At 47.0% G+C, this 24,191-nt stretch overlaps 11 protein-coding genes across 12 annotated transcripts; 6 read left to right on the forward strand and 5 right to left on the reverse strand.

Moving 5' to 3' along the window:
* Positions 1–86: 86 nt before the first annotated feature.
* E1B28_006317 (uncharacterized protein) lies at positions 87–2,490 on the forward strand (the record flags this gene model as incomplete). Of its 2 annotated transcripts, XM_043150966.1 has the most annotated exons (12): positions 87–262; positions 316–895; positions 962–1,054; positions 1,105–1,134; positions 1,188–1,249; positions 1,305–1,531; positions 1,603–1,638; positions 1,691–1,795; positions 1,851–1,943; positions 1,997–2,090; positions 2,154–2,273; positions 2,326–2,490. In XM_043150966.1, exons 2-12 carry the CDS (start codon positions 757–759, stop codon positions 2,488–2,490), a joined length of 1,164 nt encoding a protein of 387 aa, XP_043012057.1. In that variant the 5' UTR covers positions 87–262; positions 316–756. The 2 variants fall into 2 exon arrangements, with proteins under 2 accessions (XP_043012057.1, XP_043012056.1); XM_043150965.1 differs by having other exon boundaries at positions 316–1,054.
* A 163-nt stretch (positions 2,491–2,653) lies between these two features.
* E1B28_006318 (uncharacterized protein) lies at positions 2,654–3,639 on the reverse strand (the record flags this gene model as incomplete). Its single annotated transcript, XM_043150967.1, has 3 exons — positions 3,193–3,639; positions 3,057–3,139; positions 2,654–2,997 (listed from the first exon to the last, which is right to left on the reverse strand). The coding sequence occupies exons 1-3, from the start codon at positions 3,201–3,203 to the stop codon at positions 2,654–2,656; spliced, it is 438 nt and encodes a 145-aa protein (XP_043012058.1). The 5' UTR covers positions 3,204–3,639.
* A 189-nt stretch (positions 3,640–3,828) lies between these two features.
* Positions 3,829–6,080, reverse strand: E1B28_006319 (uncharacterized protein). Its single transcript, XM_043150968.1, has 12 exons — positions 5,985–6,080; positions 5,783–5,909; positions 5,640–5,728; positions 5,526–5,591; positions 5,331–5,471; positions 5,155–5,274; positions 4,957–5,100; positions 4,844–4,903; positions 4,712–4,788; positions 4,432–4,661; positions 4,093–4,370; positions 3,829–4,038 (listed from the first exon to the last, which is right to left on the reverse strand). The coding sequence occupies exons 2-12, from the start codon at positions 5,886–5,888 to the stop codon at positions 3,991–3,993; spliced, it is 1,359 nt and encodes a 452-aa protein (XP_043012059.1). The 5' UTR covers positions 5,889–5,909; positions 5,985–6,080; the 3' UTR covers positions 3,829–3,990.
* A 169-nt stretch (positions 6,081–6,249) lies between these two features.
* Positions 6,250–7,297, forward strand: E1B28_006320 (uncharacterized protein; the record flags this gene model as incomplete). The annotated part of the gene is made up of 2 exons (XM_043150969.1): positions 6,250–6,569; positions 6,622–7,297. The coding sequence occupies 2 exons, from the start codon at positions 6,250–6,252 to the stop codon at positions 7,295–7,297; spliced, it is 996 nt and encodes a 331-aa protein (XP_043012060.1).
* Positions 7,298–8,287: 990 nt separating this feature from the next.
* Positions 8,288–9,285, reverse strand: E1B28_006321 (uncharacterized protein; the record flags this gene model as incomplete). Its single annotated transcript, XM_043150970.1, has 2 exons — positions 8,288–8,905; positions 8,953–9,285. The coding sequence occupies 2 exons, from the start codon at positions 9,283–9,285 to the stop codon at positions 8,288–8,290; spliced, it is 951 nt and encodes a 316-aa protein (XP_043012061.1).
* Positions 9,286–9,859: 574 nt separating this feature from the next.
* On the forward strand, positions 9,860–10,376 carry E1B28_006322 (uncharacterized protein; the record flags this gene model as incomplete). Its single annotated transcript, XM_043150971.1, has 2 exons — positions 9,860–10,030; positions 10,089–10,376. 2 exons carry the CDS (start codon positions 9,860–9,862, stop codon positions 10,374–10,376), a joined length of 459 nt encoding a protein of 152 aa, XP_043012062.1.
* A 353-nt stretch (positions 10,377–10,729) lies between these two features.
* Positions 10,730–12,772, reverse strand: E1B28_006323 (uncharacterized protein; the record flags this gene model as incomplete). The annotated part of the gene is made up of 10 exons (XM_043150972.1): positions 10,730–10,790; positions 10,848–10,991; positions 11,044–11,172; positions 11,227–11,318; positions 11,379–11,564; positions 11,621–11,755; positions 11,825–11,940; positions 11,997–12,304; positions 12,365–12,533; positions 12,586–12,772. The coding sequence occupies 10 exons, from the start codon at positions 12,770–12,772 to the stop codon at positions 10,730–10,732; spliced, it is 1,527 nt and encodes a 508-aa protein (XP_043012063.1).
* Positions 12,773–13,079: 307 nt separating this feature from the next.
* E1B28_006324 (uncharacterized protein) lies at positions 13,080–14,626 on the reverse strand (the record flags this gene model as incomplete). Its single annotated transcript, XM_043150973.1, has 7 exons — positions 14,245–14,626; positions 14,133–14,186; positions 13,951–14,077; positions 13,656–13,884; positions 13,511–13,603; positions 13,351–13,457; positions 13,080–13,305 (listed from the first exon to the last, which is right to left on the reverse strand). Exons 1-7 carry the CDS (start codon positions 14,507–14,509, stop codon positions 13,080–13,082), a joined length of 1,101 nt encoding a protein of 366 aa, XP_043012064.1. The 5' UTR covers positions 14,510–14,626.
* Positions 14,627–14,958: 332 nt separating this feature from the next.
* On the forward strand, positions 14,959–17,056 carry E1B28_006325 (uncharacterized protein; the record flags this gene model as incomplete). The annotated part of the gene is made up of 15 exons (XM_043150974.1): positions 14,959–15,101; positions 15,158–15,184; positions 15,242–15,319; positions 15,379–15,498; positions 15,556–15,598; positions 15,659–15,815; positions 15,871–15,877; positions 15,933–16,124; positions 16,182–16,216; positions 16,272–16,333; positions 16,385–16,518; positions 16,577–16,635; positions 16,687–16,744; positions 16,806–16,923; positions 16,976–17,056. The coding sequence occupies 15 exons, from the start codon at positions 14,959–14,961 to the stop codon at positions 17,054–17,056; spliced, it is 1,314 nt and encodes a 437-aa protein (XP_043012065.1).
* Positions 17,057–17,543: 487 nt separating this feature from the next.
* E1B28_006326 (uncharacterized protein) lies at positions 17,544–20,063 on the forward strand (the record flags this gene model as incomplete). The annotated part of the gene is made up of 16 exons (XM_043150975.1): positions 17,544–17,574; positions 17,638–17,970; positions 18,020–18,220; positions 18,272–18,324; positions 18,392–18,468; positions 18,525–18,575; positions 18,630–18,686; positions 18,749–18,952; positions 19,006–19,033; positions 19,086–19,278; positions 19,330–19,450; positions 19,501–19,533; positions 19,588–19,676; positions 19,728–19,862; positions 19,917–19,990; positions 20,046–20,063. The coding sequence occupies 16 exons, from the start codon at positions 17,544–17,546 to the stop codon at positions 20,061–20,063; spliced, it is 1,698 nt and encodes a 565-aa protein (XP_043012066.1).
* A 331-nt stretch (positions 20,064–20,394) lies between these two features.
* E1B28_006327 (uncharacterized protein) lies at positions 20,395–22,622 on the forward strand. Its single transcript, XM_043150976.1, has 15 exons — positions 20,395–20,576; positions 20,633–20,745; positions 20,805–20,818; positions 20,881–21,026; positions 21,082–21,118; positions 21,180–21,410; positions 21,471–21,511; positions 21,566–21,584; positions 21,648–21,675; positions 21,732–21,753; positions 21,806–21,841; positions 21,896–21,920; positions 21,972–22,080; positions 22,134–22,217; positions 22,268–22,622. The coding sequence occupies exons 1-15, from the start codon at positions 20,522–20,524 to the stop codon at positions 22,304–22,306; spliced, it is 999 nt and encodes a 332-aa protein (XP_043012067.1). The 5' UTR covers positions 20,395–20,521; the 3' UTR covers positions 22,307–22,622.
* Positions 22,623–24,191: the final 1,569 nt, after the last annotated feature.

A 24,191-nucleotide genomic window follows, 5' to 3' on the forward strand; every position in this document is an offset into this window, starting at 1 on the left:
AAATCGAGCCTACAAGCCCCTCCCCGAGCAAGAGCTTGATTTATTGAAGAAGGATCAAAGCGTGGGAACTTGCGCTGCCACCCTCCGCCATACGACCACGGACCAGCGTTCAGCAAGAATATTAATATTTCGCGCTCACTGTTTACTTTCTGCACTTCCCAGAATGCCCCAATCGCAAATAAAAACGGGTGGACCTATATTTGACAAAAGCAAGCAACTACTATGGCTCTTGAAGCATCCCTTAAGCTTATATTTCAAATTGGTCAGTACCATTGTCTGTACGTCTGCACTTCCAAATATTCAGTCGCATGAAAGCACTATAGCTACGGTTTGTTGGCCTGCTATGTGTAGTTCACTCTCCCGCGCAGTGGATGATTTTCGGGTCACGGCCGCCGTACTGCAAGCCCACCCTCCTTCGCGCTTCATGACAGGTACAGAGTGACGGCTACATCCCAATATTTCACCCGAAAACTCTCCTCGATTGGGAACCTCTGTTGTCCCAGGAAACAACTTATCACACTCCCTTCGCCTTTTGTTCGGTGGACATTTCAGTCAGAACGTCCTTTCGGCCGCCTTCCTCCAGCTAGCACACGGGTTGTAGCCTCCAAACATTTTTTTACATTCGGATTCCGTCGCGTTCTCCACCTTTTCACGACTGGTTTATAACAACTTTTTCATTTGGTAACTTAAGAACTTGGAGGAAAATCGTTTCACTGGCTGTTTGATAGAAGCTTGGAACCGCCAGCTCAACAACCTATGTGTTGCTTAACTTTTAGCCCTCAATATTTTCGACAAGGATCGCCGCCCGGCAATCTACAACGTGTATATCCGGCCCGGTTTCGGTGCGCTCAAGCTGTCCGGCACGCAAATTCCGCCCAACACTACTTAAAAGCAGGTTAGAAGCCACACGATTGATGCACCACACCTTTTGCACTCCTCCCTTATTACAATCACACAATAGCAATTCAGTCACTCAGAGTCAACATGCCTAAACCCCTAACTCCCGGAATTTTCGTCCCTTTACCCTGTTTTTTTGATGACAATGAAGAACTAGGTCAGTTAAATGCCTCTTACATTCTAAACCTTTACTGACGCGCTCCACAGACATCAAAACCTTCAAGAAGCACGTCATTTGTGAAGGATTTACTTTGATGGGGCGCTGGATAGAAGCTGAGGCAATTCCATAGACACTGCACAAGCAGGTATTAAGCCTGTTGTGAGCGGGTCGATGGGGGAGGCGGTCCACCTTGTGGGTGCCACCTAGTTCATTTAGCTAATTTTCCGAACCTCTTTGTCTATCATAGACCCATGATGAACGTGCAAATCTCGTTCGCGCGACGCGGGAGGCGCTCGACTCGGTGGGGCTGCTAGATCTGCCTATCATAGCGGGCGCAGGAGCTTCTAGTACTCGAGAAACCATCGCATTTGCCAAAGAGGCAGCAGAGGCAGGAGCAGATCAAGTTATAGTCATTCCACCTGGCTACTACGTTGGTTCGTTGAAGGAGGACTCACATGCGGCTGTGAAGCAGTAGTACGTGGAACCGTCAAACTGTTTCCGTTGTTGAAGATATTCATCTCGGAATTTGAACGTCGTTGGAATAGCTTCATTGATGTCGCAGCTGCGTCCCCTGTACCTGTGTACCCATATCCTCACTTTTAATCATGCGTTGCCTAACATTTGTGGGTGCAGGTTAATGTACAATTTTCCCGGTGTGACTGGTGGAATTGATATGGACAGCGACCTCATCAACGAGGTCGCCAAGTCAGCCCCCAATATCTGTGGAATCAAACTGACGTGAGTGATTCATGCTCATATTCGTACCTATCTCATTACTTTCGCATCTCATCAGCTGTGGTGCCGTCGGAAAGCTAACGCGGGTGACTGCATTGACGAATAGCTCGAGCTTCGCGACGGAATACCCCAGAAAAGACTCCTCCGCCCCGTGCGTTCTCTTTCCGATAAGTGGCAGCATCTAGAACTTACGTCAACAAATAGATTCATAGTCTTAGATGGGTTCGTTGATATCCTATACCCATCCTTTGCCGGAGGCGCTGGTGGTTCAATAACGGGTGTAGCAAACTTTGCACCGGTACGCATGTTGCTAATGTTCATGTGATTTCTTCCTGGTTCGATTGCTCAAGGATGTCAATAGCGTGTGTGCATGCGTCTATGGGAGCTATGTAACGCAGACCCGTCAAAGGAAGCAATCAAAGAAACACAAGAACTTCAGGGGCTCGTATCAAGAGCTGATTGGGATGCAGCGAACACTGGGGTATTTCTCCCAACATCGCCGAGAATTATCCCTCACTCTTCTATCTTTTCAGGTCTCGGGGACAAAGTACCTCCTTAGTAAATTGTTTCGTTATAACGCCCGTCCACGGCGGCCGCTCCTTCCCACTTCAGAAACGAAAGGGTCCCAGCTTTGGCAGCAGTCCTCAATCGTGGAAATTTTAGCATTAGAGAAGAAATTAGCCGAGGCTGCTCATTGAGAAGAGGTCATCAATAGTTTCTATGTAGTACGGGCTCATATATGGTGTTCATTTACGAGGTGTTCTGCTGGTATCTCGACGACACTTTCACGAATATAAATATGCAGCAGATCTCCACCTCACCATATTTGAGTCGACCACTGGCACCCTACTAGCGAGGCTCTCAAGGACCATGACTCCCTCTTGGCCTTAGAACAAGGAAAGGCTGGGTTTTTTGAGAGCTCTCCAGTCGGGTAGGTGGCGTCTGAGAGCTGGACTCGATGGCAGAACTGGGCGAGCTGGAGTCTGCGTTGAATGAACTATCGGTATTGTTCTCGATCATTTCCATCTTCGAATCCAGCTCTTCCGTCAACACTAATATCTTTTGCTTGAGCACTTTGATTTCCTCCTTCTTCCTGTTGTCCGCATTTCGAAACCCTTTCACAGTCGCCAGAAGGTATAAGATCTCTAGCTTGTCCGTGTTGATGTCTTCCGACGCGCCGTCACGCGATTTTTTGCCTCTCTTTACTGTGCGTTGACAATGCGCATGAGTTGTCTAAGTCGCGCAGAAACGGAATGGCACTTACGCGACGGTTGACCAGGCATTGAAAGCGCGTCCTCGTTCCACTCAGGCTCTCGTCTTCTCTTGTTCTGGCTTTGAGAGGATCCGCTAGCCACGAGTGGGTCAGTATGAAACCAGACGACAAGACTGGTAGAACTGACCACGGCGACATGCTTCTTCCTTGACTGCAGGTTGAATGGTACTGTAGCGAACCAAGTCCTCTACTACTGCCCTCACCTTTAAATAAGAAGTCGAAACGGGGGTGTTTCTCACGGAAACTTGATCGTGCCACCAAAATCGCCGAATTGATTCTGGAGGGTTAACAGATACGGCCCACGGGCAGTGACCGTAGTCCAGAAGAATCGCCGCAAGTCCATAAGGATCGTTCAACGGTCCATTTGGGTAGGGGGGGACAATCAATTGGGGACCCTCGCCGACAGTCACATTTTCGCAAAGATCCTGCACGAACAATTTCCTTCGAAGCCACTATAACTTTGGTCTGGGACGCAAGTGCAGCGTTCTTGGGCCGATTTTTTCAAGAGAAAATATGTCGAAATCTTCATGACTCAGGGCAATTTTTTTGCCCCAGTGACGATCGAGAACAGAGCCAGTTGCGCGTAGACCTTACGGCATTCTGCCATCAGTCTATTTATTTTCCAACATATTTTACGTGAATTAGTATCTTTACAAAAACAATGAGCTCAAAGTACGAAATAGAAACACGTCTTTTACTCAATTAATTTATCACCCAAGTATGGGTAAGGACATCTTAAATCTTACAGCCTGCCCGATGAGGAACGAGGTCTGAAAAAGATACATCGAGCGAACATCGAGCGATTGAAAGTAATACATATATGATAGGATGAGATGATCGGTCGGTATATGTGTACAACATGATATCAGCTCGAGATCCCGAAGAATAGCTTATCCAACCTTTCTACAGGTACCGCAGTTTACAGCTAGAGTTTGGATTTCAAATTCGTATCTAGCTTCTTTTGCAGTCTCTCCTAAAAATCTCATTTCAGTCGGGCAAGACGAAAGATGACCGGAAAGATACCAACCTTGACCTTATCCAAGTAAACGTCAGTGATAACCCAATGCTCCCGCTTCATATCCTTGCCGTAAATAGCGATGGCAAGATCCTTAGTCATAACACCGTCCTTGTCAATAACTTCTACACAAGCCGCTTCAAGGTCTTCGCAGAAAGTACGGAGCGCAGCGTTATTGTCCAATTTAGCCCGATGAAGAAGTCCACGGGTCCAAGCGAAGATGGAAGCAACAGGATTGGTGGACGTCTCGTTACCCTTCTGGTATTCACGATAATGGCGAGTGACCGTTCCTGACGACCATGATAAACCTTAATGAAACGAGTGGAAAGAAAGAAAAGGCGTAATACGGACCATGAGCGGCTTCGCTCTCGAGAGTCTTTCCATCAGGTGTGATGAGCTCGCTTGTCATCATTCCTAAGCTTCCAAACCCTTGAGCGAGAATGTCGCTTTGAACGTCACCATCGTAGTTCTTCGTCGCCCACACGAATCCTCCCGAGGACTTGATAACCTGTGCAACCATATCGTCGATCAGTCGGTGCTCGTAATAGATTCCGGCTTTTTCGAAAAGTGACTGATACTCTCTGAGATTATACTTGTCAGAGGGGGGTGTGGTCGAGCATCTCAAGCTTACTTCTCATAAATTTCCTGGAAAATATCCTTGAATCTGCCGTCGTACTTTTTCATGATGGTGTTCTTGGTCGACATGAACTAACGAGATAGGCATTCAATAATGCGAAGAACAAGTGGCCAGATAACCACTTACAAGAGGCATCTTCTTTGTCAAAGCCATCTTGAAGGAGGAGTGGGCGAAACCAGTAATTGACTAGGGTACAGCATATGAGAATATGGGGAAACGTCGACTGTAACGTTACTCACCTCATCTGTATTGTACATGCTCATCGCGACACCGGGGCCTTCAAAATCATAAACGTCCAAAGTGGTTGTGGCAGATCCATCTGTGGGAGTATAGACCAATTGCAATTTTCCAGGGCCAGGGGCAACAAAATCAGTAGAGCGATACTAAAAACGCGAAACTGAGTGAAAGGAACGACCAGGAGGTGCAGAAAGAGATACCTGGTCACCAAATGCGTGTCTGCCGATGACGATGGGCTTCACCCAGCCAGGAATAGGCCGAGGTATGCGAGAAAGAATGATAGGCTCGCGAAAAACAGTTCCTCCAATCAGGTTACGTATCTAGACCGTTCCAAGTGATCAGAAGACCATCAATCGAGAGTGTATAGACGACACACGGTTCCGTTGGGACTCTTCCACATCTGCTTCAGATTGAACTCCTTGACGCGAGCCTCATCTGGAGTGATTGTAGCACATTTGATTCCCACACCATACTTTTGAATAGCCTGGGCGGATTCAGTAGTGACTTGGTCATTCGTCTGTGGAACAGAGAAGTGTGAATTGGGGGACTTTCAACAAATCAAGAGACGCACTTTATCACGGTATTCCAGACCAAGGTCATAGTATTTAATGTCTAGTTGAAGATAAGGAAGGATCAACTTGGTTATATTAGAACTTGGTGCAACAATTCGCAAACTTTGACTGACCTCCTCTTTTATCTTCTTCCAGATGATCCTGGTCATCTCGTCTCCATCCAACTCAACAACTGGATTTTGTACCACGATCTTGTTCATGGCTTTGCAATGACTCAACGTCTGGAATTCGCTTTGCTTTCAAATAAACTTCGCACCTCTAGGGGAATAGCTGAAATGTCGTCTGGATGCTGGGAGAGCTGCTATGGAAGAACTGCGCAAACGAAGACCTAAGAGTTGAGATGATTGTCTCCACGTCATCATGTGCAAGGAACGATGCTTGTACTGGTGGAAAAGAAATTGGTAATGGGGACGTTGTCGTGAGAAATGAGAGTCAAGACATAGGGAAGACTTACTTACGGTCAGTTTGGTAGATCCCAGCCAAACTTTGACACCTTCAAGGACGATGGTGATAGTAGAGGTCGAAAAGACGTGTGCACGCTGTGAGGGTCGCTGGTTGCATTGTACTTGACAACATAATTATAGCGGGTCCGGGCCGTCGGACCTCGGATCTGTGTCGGAACATCCGATGCAACTTCGCACTCTCCTACACCCTCATGTACTTCCCGCTCCTTTTACGAGGGATTATCCAGTAATCGCACACACAATCTCGTAGCAATTCCCCATGCAAACCAGGTCGCCTCACATTCGTCCGCTTTCTCTTACCACCCCAGAGCAGACTCACACGGTGCTTGCATCTACACCTAACAGCTCAATCAAATCCCATGACCTCTGGTTCGAAGATGGAACCCTCGTTATTGCGTCGGAAAATGTGCTTTTCCGCGTCTATAGAGGTATTCTGTCAGAAAACTCTCCCGTCTTTGCGGATATGGTCAAATTTCCTCAACCACACCATGTCGACGAGTTTGAAGGTTGTCCTGTAGTTCAACTGTATGATGCACCCAACGACGTGATGCATTTTTTGAAGGCGTTGCATTGTGTTAGGTGAGTGTTTTTTCACGCTGGATTTACATAAAAGGACGTTGACGTCTGTCAGTTATTTCGACGTTTATATGTCTCAAACCATCAAATGGGCTTGTTTTTCAGCTGTACTACGCCTCAGTACGAAGTATCAAGTTGAACTCCTCCGACGGCGAGCCTATACACTTCTGTCCAGCCTATATCCAACCTCTCTTGCAAAGTGGGACGCTCGCGATTCTATCACCAATCTTGAATCCTTCGAAGCACGTCCCTTTGCTGTTTATTTACTTGCAAAAGAGGCCGATTTGCCTACCATTCTTCCCGCAGCTCTATATCTTTGTGCTGATAGCCGAGATATAAATTGCATTCTCGAAGGCTTGGATTCCTACGACAACTCACATATTGAGCTAGATTGGGCGGATAAAAAGGCCTGCATCCGTGCCCGAGAGATCCTCTGCATTGCTCTACGCACCCGGATGTTTGCTTTTCTGACCGGTCAAATACCGTTCCCGGGATGTCGAACCACAGCCATGTGCAACAACACCAGATTGAAGTGGTTACAGGGTGTTGAGGCATCACTAGGTAGTGGCGTATTCTCGGTATCCTTCCCTTGGGAACAGTTCAGTGTAGGGATATGTGAATACTGCTCTACCACGTCTCAAAACCATTACAATGCTGAGCGGCGCAAGATTTGGGACGAACTCCCTGAGATTTTCGGACTCCCTGCTTGGAATCAGTTACACTCAGAATAACAATCGCCTTGCCAACTCTTTGTATAAGTATATACTGTATTAAAAAGACCATGATATCTATGTGGCCTCCCCACATGTCATTCAACGCGAGGCGCCGCCGGGATGGAACATGTCTTGACAGGTGCATGTGCTTACCCAAGGTCCCAATTTTCCTCATCACTCGTCGGGTGCCTTCGGGAAATTGCGTATGTCGACCTTGGAAGAGAAGCTCTCGCCATGGTTCATGGTTGAGATGACGATTGCTTAGCCACTCGCATCATTGACGGTCGCTCGGTTTTTTCGGCAACAGTATTTCTCTATTTCCTCGTCGAATGTGATACATGAGGGCCGGGATACGTTCACCATTAAATGGCCACATTCAAGCATAGATTCAGCGACAAGACCGGAGAGGCAGAAGTATCAATATCCCGAAGTTTAAAGAATCGAGGGTGAAACCCACTTTGTGGCGATGGGCAGAATCATTAGAAATCCTCTGTTGAAATGGATTGAAGGGAAGTGCACCTCTGAACGGTTTTGACCGTATCGCGTCGCGCATAACCGGCCAAGGTGAGATACCGTGTCTCGATGACGTTGTTGAGAGTACGCTCGCGTCGATTATGGGGAGAGAAGGGACTGCATCTGGGTCGAATGGACAGGGAGGTTGTCATAGGTGCCGCTGTGTTAGCACCAGATATGCTGTGAGAGACTATGAAGGATGTGTCCGGGGACTCGGTGTATCCTGCAGGTCATTATAGACAGGTCTTGTCATTGTCATTACTTTAGAGATGATGGCGGTCTAGGCAATAGTGAGCAATCATTAATCATTAATCAGTTCACAATTAATCAGTACATGGCTAAAAATGATGATTGTCAGAAGAAAACACATCAAATGTAATGATCTAGTGAATTCTATCTGTATTTGTAGCAACAAAACGAGAGGGTAAAGAACTTACAAGCCTGTTAACCTAAGTCTACAACTTGTACAAGGATCTGACTCATGTCACTTGCCACTCAAGGGATCCGGTTGGGAGGAGGACATGATATAGGGTGCCATTCAACAGCAAGAACGCCATGCCGTTGAACAAGAAAGGGTGTCAGACTCTTCACAGCAGAAGTTGGTGCAGGGTCACGTTGCTGCCCCTTGGTGGCCCCTTGTGCCAAACCATGCAGCTTGAGACACCCCTGCAGCTCTGACCGCTCTCGTGCCGATTCCTCCCCATTGAGACGACCATGGACAAAAGCCCGTATCAAGTAAGTGCGATTGTCGAACCGGACACATGCGAGCCTTTTGAGAAGGTAGGGATGTATCTTCACAGAAGTTGGATCCCGCGACTTCTTGGCATACAAGTCTTGACCTACGAAGATTCTTCCTTCTGAGAGGGTAGTTGTAAAGGAGATGAGGTTCATAAGATAGGATCTTAGAATTTCGAGGAGTTTGATATGGCGGGAGCCACTTGGGGGTTTAAACATCGTGTCAAGAATGGAGTCGTAGTACGCTTCCTCTCGAAGAAAGTAAACGCACTGAAAGTCATTCTTTGGTAGCTTCGGATGTGAGGAGTATCTCAAAGAGTTGTTCATGTTGACATGATAAACAGTGGAGGCATGGATATAGATACGGAGAGGTTCACACTAGCAAAACAATCAATATGAGCTCACTAGATTGAAGTGAGACAAACCTTTTCATACGCTTGTTCTGGGAAGTTGTGTGTGAATAACAATGTGTCCTTATTAATTTTGAATGCATGGGTAGGGGTTGAACCTTGTGGAACATAACGTGCGACTTCCTTGAAGTCGCGGGCCTCATCAACTTCAACCTGGCTGTAATTAAGGGCGCTGCAAATGGCTTTTCCCGCAGCGGTAAGATTAGCCTCGTGAACCATTAGTTGAAGGGAGTCGGTCAATAAGACAGGGAGGCCGTAGAAGAAAACGAGTGCATCGCCTCCATAAACGACACAGTCTAATTGTGCCTTGGAAAGGACTGTAGCGGCTTTAAGGCGGTTGAGATGCATTGAGGAGGGTTTACGTTTAGGCCGAAGAGTTAGCAGGGGAACAATGGGAATGAGGAACAGGTGGTACTGGTTGATGAAAGTTGGACGAAAGGTTGCCGGAAACCCCTTTCTCCACACATCAGGCTGGCGAACATACGAAGGACCTTGCAGCCGGTTACGCACAACATGATACGGTCAAAACCGTTCAGAGGTGCGCTTCCATTCAATCATGTCTATTCTGAATCATTTCATGATAATCAGAGGATTTCTAATGATTTTACCCATCGTCACAAGGTGGGCTTCACCGTCGAATCTAAACCTCCGAATGTTGACAATTCAGCCTCTCCAGTCTTGTCGCTGAATCTATGCTTGTATGTGGCCGTTTAATGAGTGAACGCAAGCCAGTTCTCATGCACATGTCTCGCATTCCACACGCAGATCCATCGCTTTTACCATTGACTGGTAGGCACCCTCCACATGACTTAACATGCCCACTGTATTAGTTCAAGCTGGACGAATCTACATCGTCAGTCGGGAAGTACGTCAACTTGTCGGCGACAGGCTTAGGTCAACTTATCGAACTCTGGTTGCAATCATGTGCGTTTTCAACACCTTCTCGTTGGGTCCACATTCAACTGAATCGGAATTCCAAGGATTCCTCTATCCAGCCTCGCTCGTGGTATATATCGCGATCCTCTCGACATTGGACCCTGATAATCAGAGCCTACTTCCTGTGGACTTGAGTCCCTTATTCATGCAGGCTGCTGTAAGTCCTCTGCTAACGGGTTGTGTCTCGCAAAGAAGCTGAAATCGAGGAAACACAGGGAATAGCTCCGACGTTGATTGTTGTCCGTGCCCTCCAGGAGAAAACAACGGACAGTGTACCGCAAGTTGTTTCCGCTAGCAACGTCAGTACGGACACTACGTCTACCACGGCGGGAAGTCAAATTTGTTTTGCTCATGGACGAGAGACGACCGCGATCGGTATGGGCCAGGCAATGCAAAGTCATCATAGCGTCTACCTTCCGGTCGGACACGCGTATTCGAGGTCAGGTGCGAGTGCGAGTGATGTTGAGAGGGTTATAAAGAGAGAAGACGAGACCATGGTCTAAGGCAATCTGGCGGATGGAGACCATATACTCAAAATAAATTCGAGATACTTGTTCTCCCCAGTCTAAGCGTGTTCCGCTGACCTGTTGACATCCAGGTTTTCTTCAAACCCTTGCTCATTCCGCGCGAGGCCCAGAAATGTTTACAGCTCTTGGGTACCCGAAAATAGCTCTAGTTAATTGTTTTCCGGAGCGAGTGGTCTGTTTAGCATACGAACATTCCGTAGCCTTTCTTATTCTCCATTGCGGATTACATGAATGTTGGATTCTGTCTCGTAGTTGGGAAGATACCCAAGCTTCAGTCATTACAATGAAACGTAACAATAACGAAGAATAGTGAAACTCTCTGTCCGCTACTAGTTCAATAATTCAACACCTCGGCGGGTAACAATCCTGTACGGGAAAGGTTTCACATAGCTGAACAATAGAGTGAGTGCATTCTTCACTTCCCATTCACCTACAGTATTTACTCACCTCACTATAGCGGTGGTAAAAGCGACCTCCGGCTCCAGAACACGTCCGTGTTCATCAGCCGCTTTCTCAATACGCAGACAAGCCAGCATGAGTGCCATCTGGATCCAAATCGAGGCTTCTGCAACATACAACCCGGGACAGACTCTGAAACGACCAATGAGCCACTGAAACGCGCGCAAAAATAAATGCTGTTGACCTGCGCCCGAACCCAAATACCACTTGGCGAGGATCTTCCTCGACCTTCCGTCCATCTATACCCGTAAAGCGATCCGGGTCAAATACATCGGGATTAGGGTAAACGCTCTCGTCGTGCATCATCCCCCAACTAAAGTCTCCATAAGTCGATGATACTCGGTTTTCTCGCCAATTCCGTGCTTACATGTTCCCTATGATGGTCGTCTTCGCAGGAATGAGATAACCTTTATATATGTCATCGTGTGCTGCGGAGTGGAAGAGCCCCATAGGTGCTGGCTAGTTCACTACACGTTAGTGGCAAGAAGTGGTTGCCGGCACCTTTTGACATTTGCTCACCGGATGCCAACGAAGGACCTCCAGAAGGATGCTAGTGAGATACGGTAGTGCACCCTGCGACCAGTCCTTCAATGTAGGAAGGCGCCGTTCGTCTTCCACGAACCTATCCAATTCGGCATGCGCTTTTTCTTGAACGGATGGATACATTAACATGCAAAACAAGAAGGTTCGCATCGCCGATACGGTCTAAAGCCCTTGTGAGTGTTTCCTACTTGAATTAGATACTGAATACTTCACTCAACTGTATCGGCTCCGGCCGCGTATAGCGCACCCGCTGTCCAAAGCACTACGTCGTCGAGCTCTTTGTCAGTGGTAACTGCCCCATTTGCGTCTTGCAGGAGATTGGATGTGAAAGATGGTACAGCAGAACCTTTCACCTACTTCGGGGTGAGCATGACAAATGACAATGGCTGTTGGAGCTGGGCTCAGTATTCGTATCCACCTACCATCTGGTCTTTGACCCATACGTGAGGCTCTAAACTCTGCAAGTACATGTGTTCGCTCCAGGCTTTCGCCTGACGTTTGAATCCTGCGCCTGGGAACCAGTCTGGTAGGAAGCGCACTTTGGAGGGATCCTATTATCGCGAGAAGTGGAAAAACATGCCAATAACCACTCACGGATCGGGAGGGAATCCACAAGCCACTTTCCAGGTGCTGCGACAAGCGACCCTATCCTCATAGCATCTTCAGCAATTGCTACAAAGTGATCATTATAATCACTAATGGTGTACCCATAAGCGACTTTCATAATGATGAACGCTGCATTCCGGCGAAGGTGTTGAAACAGTTTCTCAGGAGACTCCAGTACTTTGTTAACCGTGTACTTTGCGGCTTCCTCTTCGATAGTCCAGTAAGCTTGAGATGCGGAAGAGTTCAAGACCTGCTGCATCAACTTTCTATACATCTTGCAGCGCTCGTTATATGAGCTGGGATCGTCATTGATTAGCGTGGCGAGATACAGGAAGAAATTCCATGTCTTTGCGTACATATAGAACATGCTCTTCTCACGTTTCATCAGTTTCCCTGACATTGGGGGAAATGGCCGATCACTGTAGCAGCTGGACCTTTTGGTGAACAGGTCGTCCGCGACAGCCTTCGTTTGTACGACAATGATTCGGCGTCCAAGTAGATGAAAGGAAATGAGTCCCCCGGGGCCTGCAAGAACCACTGTTAGAATGAGAGTCGAGCTAAGAGGTAACAGATTTACCGTATCTCTTCGCCCATTCCGAGTAGGTCTTCCAAAACTCGGTCTTAGGGTGTATTCGTAGGACACCTAAGATTGGTAGCGAACCAGCCGGACCAGGTGGAAGGGGTGAACTCGAGTGGTATTTGTAGCGTAGGATAAGAAACAGGGACCAGCTCAAGGCGAAGCAACCGCAGACTGTGAAGAACATGTTGGTACTGTAGGGTGTAAGACATGTGCCAGAACAGGTTAAACTATGACTTCATTTTCGGTCTTAGTTGCATCGACTAACATTATTGTTAGCATGTTTCAGAACCTCTACATATGTAGAAAGGCAGTAAATCTAAATCTTCCGTACTCTTCCTTAATACTATAGCACGCGGCTGTCATCAACATTCCGCCAACATTCCGCCTGCTTACTTAGAGAAGACTAGAACTTGATGTTGATGGATTGATAGGAATGGAAGGCTGAGTCCATCACTCGGCAAAAACGAACCTCCGTGGAATTACTTCAGGATTCACAGTTTGAGAATTGGTTTGTTCTGAATGATATCCAAGATAATATCAGCAACTGCTTCCGGCTTTTGTTGAACAACCTGTGATTGTGCGGACGGCACTTGATGAGAATCGTTGTCATAGTCAATGATGCAACTTGCCAAATGTCCGGCATCTTCAACAAATCTGACTGAAGCAGGCGACCTGCCTGAAGACTCGTCCGAAAGCAGGTCTCTTGTTTCCGGGGATCTGTAGAAGATAAGAATCTGCTCTCCCGATTATCTGTTTGCTCACTTGACGTCATTGATAGTTCCCCATATTATATGGACCGCCCTCTCTCTAGTAGTTTCGGTATACGCCTGGAGAGAGTCCACAACCAGTTCATCACTGCGGAAAGAGGCCTACGTTCGAAAGGATTGGATCGGCGTGTGTTAGAACAGTAATGAGGACGTACGGCTTCTAAAGCCTTCGTAGACGCGGTTGTTACCCCGTTGAAAGAGAATGGTGGGTCGTACTTGGCAGCTGGGTGCGTCCTCAGTCCGTATTCCTGTTTCCCATCGCATTAAAGCAAGTAAAGATCATAAGGAACAAAAACATACGACGAAAAGGTCAAGGACACGAGGGTCCCACATGGAATGAACCATTGATGACTCCAGAGCTTTTCTTGCTGACTTTCTGCTCGTCCACACGTCAGGGCGAAGCCACGTCCAAGCGGTCAACGCTTGGGAAGCAATGTTGGTATGGTGATTTCCTTTGAGAGAGATGCCGGGCTCGATTGCGATGAAGAACTCGAAATTGACGGTGGGAGATAGTTCCTTCATCAAAAACCTGGAGGTGAGAGCAAAGTAATTGAGAAAATGAAACAACCAGAAGTTCGTAATCCAGTTTCCTCACATCGCAGACGCCCCTACGCTGTGGCCTATCCCAACAAGGCGACGACGGGAAAAGTCAACTCTGGCTCCCTTGTCAGTTCCGGCTGTCAGAAATATATGGGCTGCTTTCGCGTATTCTCTCGGAGGCCCTGCAAATCACATTGCGGTGAGTAACTCACTTAAGCCCAAATAGACACGACGTACAACGATCAGAGAATAGGTCATGTAGTTCTTTCTCGTTGAGGACCGCTGATTCTCCTAGGTGGTAAGAACACGATGATAAAAAATTCGAGCCCGAAAGTAAGAAAATGCGTACCGTGGCTAGGGCTCTCGATAGAGAATACGTCGTCGATTTTGAGATTTTCCTGATTGGCCTTCTGCAGTAGATATTGCACAGTCACTTCCCATACTTCCTTATGGGAGCCAGTAGCGTGAAGTAAAATGAGTGTAAGACCTGGCTGAGCCGATTGAACATCGCCTCGAGAAACAATCCCCTCCAGGGTGTACCGTTTGGCAGTAATCCGTAGTGGGTAGGCGGGTCGGGGGTCGAGAACGAAGGGTTCGCACAACAGCTTCGCCATGACCAGTTAAACCGAGAGATTTAGCGAAAGAGCCTGAGCATCATGTGCAAACGTGAAAGTGTGGGGTAAAGCGGGTGCCGGAGTCATGGGAATAATTCCACGAACACTCGGAACAATGGGTGACTACCCAAATAAATTTCTTTCAAATAAAAGTATGATGTGAATTGCAAATTACTCGGACATCTCTAGTCTCGAGCCAGACCTTACTCTACTAGAAGGTCTGGCTCGAGACTAGGACATCTCTGCTCAGCATCGGAGATGATCAAAGGCTCTGTGTACCGTTGTTTATACTTTGTTATTTACGTATGATGGTGTTGTAACGATCTTCTAAATTTTTGATACGACGACGGTATGTATTCACAGCATGCACCGAGCATGCACCGGCCTGGCGAAACCGACAAATCATAATTATCCCTATGTGGAATACAGTTCCCTTTGTCCCGACCACCATGCAGCAAAATCACAAAGAAACGGATGGGGGCTCGAGTCAAGTTAGCGATCCGAACGTGGCTCTTTCTATAACAGAGGAGGGCTATGATGAGATGTTCGTTCCGGACGGTGGCAAGGATGCATGGTTGACTGTGACGGGCGCGTAAGTTCCTCACATTTTAGAGCTTGAGCTCGAAAGGTGCTCACTGCGTATCACAGGTGGTTTGTTTTATTCGGTAGTTTTGGGTCTGTATAGCGATAGCTTTATGGCCGTCCTGTCCCTGACCAACTTCCATGTTCCAGCTATCTTTACGCTTTCGGCGTGTACCAAGATTATTACACACGGGTTTATCTGACGAATCACTCACCAAGTAACATCGCGTGCGTCCTACACATCCGTACCGCGGTCCAAAGATCGACACTCAAGTTGTTCTTTAAAGGTGGATTGGGAGCTTCCAACTCATGATGCCGTTCGCTCTCGGTGTGGTTTCTGGTAAACTCTTCGATGAAGGTTATTTCCATATAGTACAAATTACTGGCGGTTTACTCTTCACATTTTCGTGAGTTCCTTGTCGATTTATCTTTAGGTTCGAGCGTCAGCTGAGGGTTGCGGATAGGCTATTCATGCTTTCACTTGCAAAACCCCAAAAATACTACCAGGTATACCCATCGTAACCAATCTTGTCAGGCAAAATCCATTTAGCAAAATCGTTTTTCAAGATATTCCTCAGTCAAGGTGTGGGTATGGGTATTGGATTGGGTCTGATATTCGTCCCTTCCGTCGGAATAATGGTCCATCATTTCAAAAAGCGAAAGGGCCTCGCTTCTGGTGTTGCGCTGAGTGGGAGTTCAATCGGCTCTATTATCTTCCCAATCAGTGCGTGGATCTCTTTATAGTCTTCACTCGTCACTCATCGAGTGGTTTCTATTAGTGCTCAAGTATGTGTTGGCTGCCGAAACTAATAACCGAGTCTCACACCCCTTGTCTTCACAGTCATTTAATTCCTTCAGTCGGATTTGCGCAGGCTGTCCGAGCTACGGGCTATCTCGTACTCGGAACTCTCGTCATAGGGAACTGTCTCATGAAGACTAGGTTACCACCGAGAAAGAAAAGGCGTGTTCAGTTACCACCCCCGGACATCAGAAGCTTTTTGAAGGATCCGCCCTACATGTTTGCAGTCCTCGGGTCGGTCTAGCTCTTTGTCGACAGCGTTCTCAAATGCTGACTACTGGACATGTAAAGTGCTCTCATAGCGAGTCTCGGTTTCTATTTCCCTGGTGAGCAGCATTTGATATGTCCAAATCTTGCGGCGACTGAATGCAAGGATTCAAGTGATCTACTTGCAGCTCTACTCGGTGCTGCATTCCGTGGACATGAACCTCGCGTTTTACTCGGTCAGTTTTAGTTTCGTCTCTCGTTGATCTCGCTGACTCAAGTTACCATAGTTGGCAATTCTAAATGGTTCGAGTGCAGTTGGGCGTGTCCTGGGCAACTATTTGGCCGATATCTACGGACCATTCAACATCCAAGTGCCATGCACAGTCGCCATTGCCGCTCTGGTCTGGGCCGTTCTCGGCATGTAATTCTTTTTCTTTTCTTTTTTGTTCTGTCACCGTGACTGACGTTACATCAAACAGCAATAATTCTGGGTCGCTCATTGCGGTCAGCGTACTTTATGGCATTTTTTCAGGCGCTTGTACGTGCTCTCGCTCATTCGTGTTCTTCGATCTGACATGGGTCTTCATAGGGTTGGCTCTCGCATTTGCGTGTTTCTCGTCTTTGTCTTCCGGTCCACAGGAAGTCGGGTGAGCTCTGATCCATATCACAGTCTTCAAGATGGCTCATGCAGGTGGATGGTTGTTTCAGCGCGCGTACCGGGTTAGGCTTAGCGCTGAGCAGCGTAGGCTCTCTCGTCGCTGCACCCATACAAGGGCAGCTCTTAACACCTGATTTTGTGTGGATCAGACCAATAGCGTTCTCAGCTGTAAGCTTCGCCTCCTCACGTATAATTTATTTAAGCGAATATTTCTTTCTAGTCTGTACTGTTTGCAAGCTCAGTATGCTTTGGTGCTACCCGATTCTTGCAAAGTAGGAAATTCTCCTCCCAGCGAGTTTAAAGGGATTATTTGTTTCCTTGTTTTTGATCTTGACGAGTGTCATATGAATATCAGTCACATTTAATCACGTTGACACAGGCCTATGTGCATCTGGACGAAACTGAGATGATCTGGAAGGTACACTTCGCAAGGGACTCTATTTGTCGTCGCTGAAATTTTCGCCAAGGTCGCCAACATTTCAGTCGCTGTCAGAAGATTCGTCCCTACGATACATTCCTTCTTCCATACCGCTCTCAATCTCGAATCGCAGTATACCACACCACACTGCACTTTCTCCTTCCTAACTTGTCTGGGTTGTTCTACTTCAGTCGTGGGAAGACGCTAGTCAAAAATGACAGTTTGACAGTGGCATTCGCTCGGCCTCATGGCCGAAAGCTGTCCACCAAAAAGTTCAAATTCGAAAACGATCGAAAACAAAACAAAGACTGACGACCATAATTATAATCTTGACCAGTTCGGTCCTCGGACATACCAATGAAATGATTGCATGGCTTTCCGTACTGCGCACGTTGCTCTCGGTGATGGTTAATGATGAATCAAAATCATGGGCAATTGATTGATTGGATGCTTTTTTCGTTCAGCCACACAAAAATCCGCCGGGAACGAATACTGGATGCATCTCACAATACTCGGCATATCTGTCACCCTCTGTTGTAATTACAACATTTACAATGGCCGGCCAATAGTGACCCTGAGTTTTTCTATCATAATCTCCAAAGCTCCCGGTATTTATAAGGGCCTACTCCGTGGTCGAAAAACTCTGGCAACTATGTCTTTCTGGACCACGACATACATCAAAACCGCGAACATCGACAAAGCCAACCGTGGAGTCTTCCTTACTGCACTCGAGAAAACATTGGCGTTCACTCAGGATGCTATGGCTGGCATCAGATGGGAGCGACTGCGATCTTTAGGTTGGTTTCGTCATTATATGTCTAGGACGCGCTCTTACGTCTATAGTAGCTCGTGCCACGGTGCTCAAAACTTTGACCAACATTGAGCGAGGAGAATTACAGATTGTCTGCGGTCAAGAGACCTGGTCGTTTGGCAGACCTTATCTCCTCACCCTTGACGGCTTTTCTAAGCCACTGGAGGCCACCGTTTCGATCATGGACGAATCCGTATGGACACGTCTGTGCCTTGACGCTGATTTTGGATTTGCGGGTATGTTCTCAATTCTCAGAATCACTAGACCTAAATCTCAATCCCGAACAGATTCCTTCATGCTTGGCCTCGTTGAAGTTTCTGCATTGACAGATGTATTTCAGGTCCGTGATTTAACCTCAGTGCCGTTTTAACAGACCCTCCATGATCATCACTTCACACGACCGACAGATATTTGTACTCAATAGGAAAAAGCTAGCGGAACTTAATACGGCCATCTCTCCTATCTTTAAGTTCATAAGCTACATGTCAGTGACTGAACCATTATCCGTGTGAGCTATGACTGATCATGAGAGTTTTCTAGCTCCAATTTTCGCCTGGCAAACAAGGTTCTAGGCAGTAAAAGTAACATCTCGTCAGTTCTTTCGACCCACTTTTCCCCCCTATTCCAGCTTACTGTATCAATCAGTGCCCACTATGATCTTTCGAACGATCTCTTTGCAGGTTTCCTCTCCTGGGATATGACGTACGAAGTCGCGTATCTAGACCTCATTGGACGGTGAAAGGCTCACTTCAGGTCCTCAACAGTTATAGTTGTGCTATTTTTGATGACGAGGCAGGCGGCTATAATGGAGATCTACGCGAAGAGCGGTTCATTGCACCTCCCCGAAAACACCAAAAGGAGAAACGCAGCTATCCGCCTGACGATCTGGAACGTGGCCAGCTCGCAAAGCTTCATCTTATTGCCAAGAGAGCCAGGATAACGAAAGGCTCTAGGGTCCTCGAAATCGGGTAATTAAAATCAAAAGACCCCCTATTGTCTACGTTACTGACATGTGATGAAGATGTGGATGGGGGAGTTTTGCTATACTGGTGCGTCAGGTCGCACATTTGGTTTGATGGAAAGCATTCAACACATGTCCAGGTTGCTAGAGAATATGGAGCCCAAGTCGATACGATCACAATCTCAGAAGTACAAAAGGTTGCGGTGGAGGAGAACATCGAGGCCGAAGGGCTTTCGCATGCAATAACGGTCCACTTGGTTGACTACCGTGATATGCCAGAGGCCTTCCATCATGCTTTCGATGCCGTGGTATCCATTGGTGTGATGGAACATGGTATGTGAGAAACCCATCTCAGAGGTGTTTTCTAAAACGAGGCCCCGGCAGTTGGAATCGAATACATGGATCAATGGTTCAGACAGATGTCATGGGCAATGAAGGAAGAAAACTCTGTGAAAGCGTTCACAATGTCGACAGTTCCGGACACACGATGGGCAATGTACTCGACGTAAGTGACTTCCGAAATACCCTGGACACCGTGTGCTCATCTATGTATAGGGAAGTTGATTTTGTACGAAAATACATCTACCCGTGAGTGTCTCGGCAAAAACTTTGTGAATGTTTCGTGTGCTAATGTCCAAATAGTGGTGGCCAACTTTCCTCGGTAGCTACATTGGTCCAATCTTGCTGTAAGGCCGGTCTCAACGTTGACACGATTGAGAACATTGGTCCTCGTATGCGCTTCCTCTCGTTATCCAGTCTTGTACAAGCTCAACACGTTGCAGATTATGCCCGAACTCTACGTGAATGGCGATATCGTTTCGAACGCAACTTCAATACCCATATCGCGCCTTCCCTACAAGCCCAATACCCCTCTCTTACACAGGAAGACGTTGAAATTTTTCGGCGCAAATGGATATGTGAGTCTTTTTACCCTACTTTGCAGTGAGTTGCCTGATCATCGTTGAGATTAGATTATTTTGCGTACTCAGAAGCTGGATTCGGCTTAAATAGCATATCGGATCATGTGTTCACGCTAACTCGCGAGGTACGATTTCATTCTTTAGCTCCCTGTTCATATTCATGGTTTTTTTTTTTGATAGGCCAATCTTCGTCTCTGAATCCAATATGCAGCTTGGACTATATGAGTGGGTGGGAGCGGTGAGCGGACCAAACTCACCGCTCCATTCTCTCCTCGTTCTTAAGTACTTATTCTGATGCGGCCCGTCGTTATTTAATGAATTTGCACGTATCCTTATCTCAACAGGGTTCCTCCCCTGCTTTAGAATTGTGATTTACGTTGCGAGCTGGCCTTTCCGATGTCAACTCAAACCCCGCAATATATGGATCTCGATAATGCATTCTCCCCGCTCGGTCATATGCGGGTTCTTGGAGTCTCCTGTGATGGTTTTTTAGCCGTTCTGACCGCTTGCATGACCTAACAGCATCTCCGGTTAAACACTGCCTTACCTCCACTCCCGAGGTCCGATCGGCGCTGATTCAATGTGTGAGAAGGGAATTTTTGTCGCAAGTGTAAAAGATAAAGAAACAGAACTCACAGACTCCACCCACAGACGGGATGTCTGCGATGCCTGCGCAGTCCCTCCCCTTGGAGGTTTTGAACAACACCATCGGTTAGTTTCAGTACTCGTGAATAGATCTGACAGAACTTACTTCTTGTAACCACCAGGTGCCCTTGAGGCCGGTGGCATGATAGCATGTGTGTTCATGGGTATCGTCACCATCCAGGTTTACTATTATTATTCAAGATTTCCGAACGACCATGTTGCATTGAAGTCAATGGTGAGTCTAGTCCAAATCTCATCGGGAATCCCACTCTTCGACTAAGTTCACCTTTCCAGGTCGCATTCATATGGTAGGTAGCAAATCCTCCTAGCTCGAATCAGTGCATGAATCAGGACTTTTTTCATCTTCCAGGATTTGCGAACTAGGCCATTCGATCTGCATCAGCCATGCCATTTACTTTGTTACGGTCGTTTCCTGGTCTGATCCGCAAATCCTCATTGTTCCGCCCAAAACCCTTTCCACTGCTATCTTGTTCAGCGCTCTTTCGACACCGCTTAGTACGTGAGATCTCATGGATACCCTGGATTCGACCATTCTAACCTTCCGCTCCAGTCCAAAGTTTTCTTGCCTATCGCATCAAAGGAGTTGGGTACGTCGATGTACTCTCAATAGTCAACAGCTCGATATGAACTCCTCTGTTCTATTTCTAGGAGGACATGGACGATAACCATCATATGCTGGCTACTGTCTGTCGTTCGAAGCATCATGGCCATCATATCCTTTGCAGCAGGAATCAACATGGTATCGCTTCAGATTTATCTCAAGAATTGGGAGTGGTCCATCCTGGCTACCACAGTGATAGGTGCTGCGAACGACCTTTTGATAGCGGTGTCGTTAATTTGGGTCCTCCTACGGCAACGCGATATGACGACCTCGAAGAGGTAGAGTTTTTCGACGTTTTGTCGGATATGGCCCTTTGACTGACTCACATGTATGTGCAGTACGCTTACTATCATAGACACCCTCATTCGTTGGACACTACGTACGTGGTCTTCGCTTCCTCCTCACTCCTGTACAGTACTGACATTAACCTAAGAAACCGGGCTTTTGACGAGGTTCGTACCGCTGCTCAATTGTCGATTTACGATCAGCTCTCACCCCGACCTTCATGACATTAGTATGGGAGGGATTCTCATGATGATCCTCGTGAGTAGTCAAACTCTGAGTGATCTGGCACCGTGCTGAAACCTGATGTCTCCCAGTTTCTGGTCATGCGGGATAATTGTACGCTCCTCGCGAACCACTGAATCTTTGATCCGTTTTAATATCTGTGCAGTTATCTGGCTATCTGTCTTCACGTTCTTGGCTAAATGTGAGTTGAACACTTACTCCGGGTCCTCAGAGCATCTGACGTTGATCTTGTTAGTATATTCAAACTCACTAATGGCGGTGTAAGACTCTTGCTTCACTGCTTTAGCAATGACTCACCTTTACTTATGCAGCTTGAATGGCCGTGAGTCCCTGAGGGAGAAAGGCGGTACAGTCGTCGAACTGTATCCTACGAGTGGGTATACTGCGGATTCTACGTTCGATGAAAGGATTAATAACCGGGTGGGTGTTTATGTTCAAGTTGTCGGGCTATGGTGGTCTGACGTCCAACGTAGCAACACGTCGAGTCAGAAATTGCATTTATGGACACAGGTCGCAAAAGGTCCTCTTCCGGTGAGCCTGGTAGTGTGGACCATACTGTGAGTTCTGTTTTACCTTGCATTCGCATAATCTGAAGAATTTTATGTAGGCCGCTATCGTGATTTCCCGGGAGGTAAACATAAGCTGATTTACTACCCGACGGAGTCGGTATCTCGAGTTTTCTCCTATCTTTCATGCCGAATGAGTTCTCGATGGTCGGAAGGCTTTGTGGCGCTTCTGGCGATGTACTTAACACTTAATATCCGCCCAACGACCTGTGTTATTACGGACATGACTCGGAGTACGGTGAACTCGAATGGCATGGCAGAGGATCTGCCCATGGGGAGCCTTACCTTACACAAGCCTAACCGTAATATATACAGTTCGTCGGTAGCGTTTAGTAGGCTATCATCGAACACAATTATACTATCCCGAAAGTATTACAAGGCATTGCAGATTTCGGCGCATAACAGTGTCAGGGGGACGGCGTCCTTAGGGTCGTGGACGGGACGCTGAAGAGGTTAGTTTATATTACATAGGATTCCAGCACGCTGAATTTCCTTGCCCAACAGAAAACCTTTCTCCCGTTTCTACGTTTTCTGTTTGGCTTAGGACCTTCGTCCCCATCTCTTATCATAAGCGGTCTGTGTTAAGCACACACTAGCTAGACACTTCAGTCTCGTAAGATCCATGTATGGTCGAATAGCATCTAGAGAATCGAAAGGGCGGTTCACACAATTTACGTACCACACACCTGTCAGTCCCACTTATCGGGTCAAATAAGACCGACCATTTCAAGTAATACCCCCCCTAATTAGATATGACAGGAGGGCTCTCCCCTGGCGGGGTTAATTTTTGTTAATAAATAATTTTTTAACGCCTCCATCCGTTAATTTTGAGAGGGCGGGACTGGACAATACGTCACCTAGCCGTCGTCAACGTGTTCGACGTTCCCGATGCATCAAAACGACTCGCCGTCGCTGTCTCTGACAGCGAGCTCGTATCTCTCTCAAATATAAGTCAAAAAATCTCAAAAAAAAGCCTGCATATATTCCATAGGATCATACACAATTCTATACTTCAATTGGAGCAATATTTGGCGGGATAAAGCATCTATAACATATCTAAGTACATCAGCAACTTACCCAATTTAGTGGTGAGCTTTCTCGGCTTTTAAGGGCTTTTCGGGGCTTTTCAGCCGGTTTGACCAGCTCGCAAGTTCAGCAGTCCACCAGCTTGTCTGTACATCGCAGCTATACTCCATAAAATAGATTTAAAACAACTTGTCTAAAGTCTAAAATATGTTATTTGCTCACCAAGGACCCCCAGCAGTGGAGGTTATCTCAAAAATGTATGTTGACCAGAAAATCTTGGCGGACGGACCCGAGCAAAATGGAGCTGGTCGGGAATCAGACATGACTGGTGGCTGGCGACTTGTTGGCTTGTACAAGCCCCAAAAAGCCGTAAAAAGTCCCCACCACCAAATTGGTAAGTTCCTGATGTAGCACTGTAGCAGCTTGCCTGGGTTTACTGTATCATGACCTACACCCCAGTCACTGGCCTCCCTGCTGTCTACCAAACACCCCAAGTTCAGCCTTTACTCCTCACTGTAGAGCATAGGGCTCCTACCGGATCGGATTCAGATCGGATCCGGATCCATCCGTTCGGATGGGTGTGCAAAAGATGACCATCCGCATCTGGCGGATACTATCCGTCATCTGTCGGATGACCAGCAGATGGCCCAGTGTATACGTGGTCTATAGTACATTCTATCTAGGCTGGTACTGTTCAGTAAACACGCCTTCATATACTAAAATACTCCTATGTAGCATTAACATACGCGTTGTTTCAGCACTAAGTGAGTGTCGATGAAGCCCAATCATATCTTTCCCGATGCTTAACACTCGTTCTACACATACGGAGGACCCTATCGGAGCAAATTTTAGTTTGATTTTAGTATTATGAATGAAACAGTAATCATGGTTGATACATACCTGGTATTGCAAGGATGTCCCGTGCATATGCAGCTATTC

This window comes from Marasmius oreades, chromosome 3, assembly GCF_018924745.1.
Source record: "Marasmius oreades isolate 03SP1 chromosome 3, whole genome shotgun sequence".
Lineage (NCBI taxonomy): Eukaryota > Fungi > Basidiomycota > Agaricomycetes > Agaricales > Marasmiaceae > Marasmius > Marasmius oreades.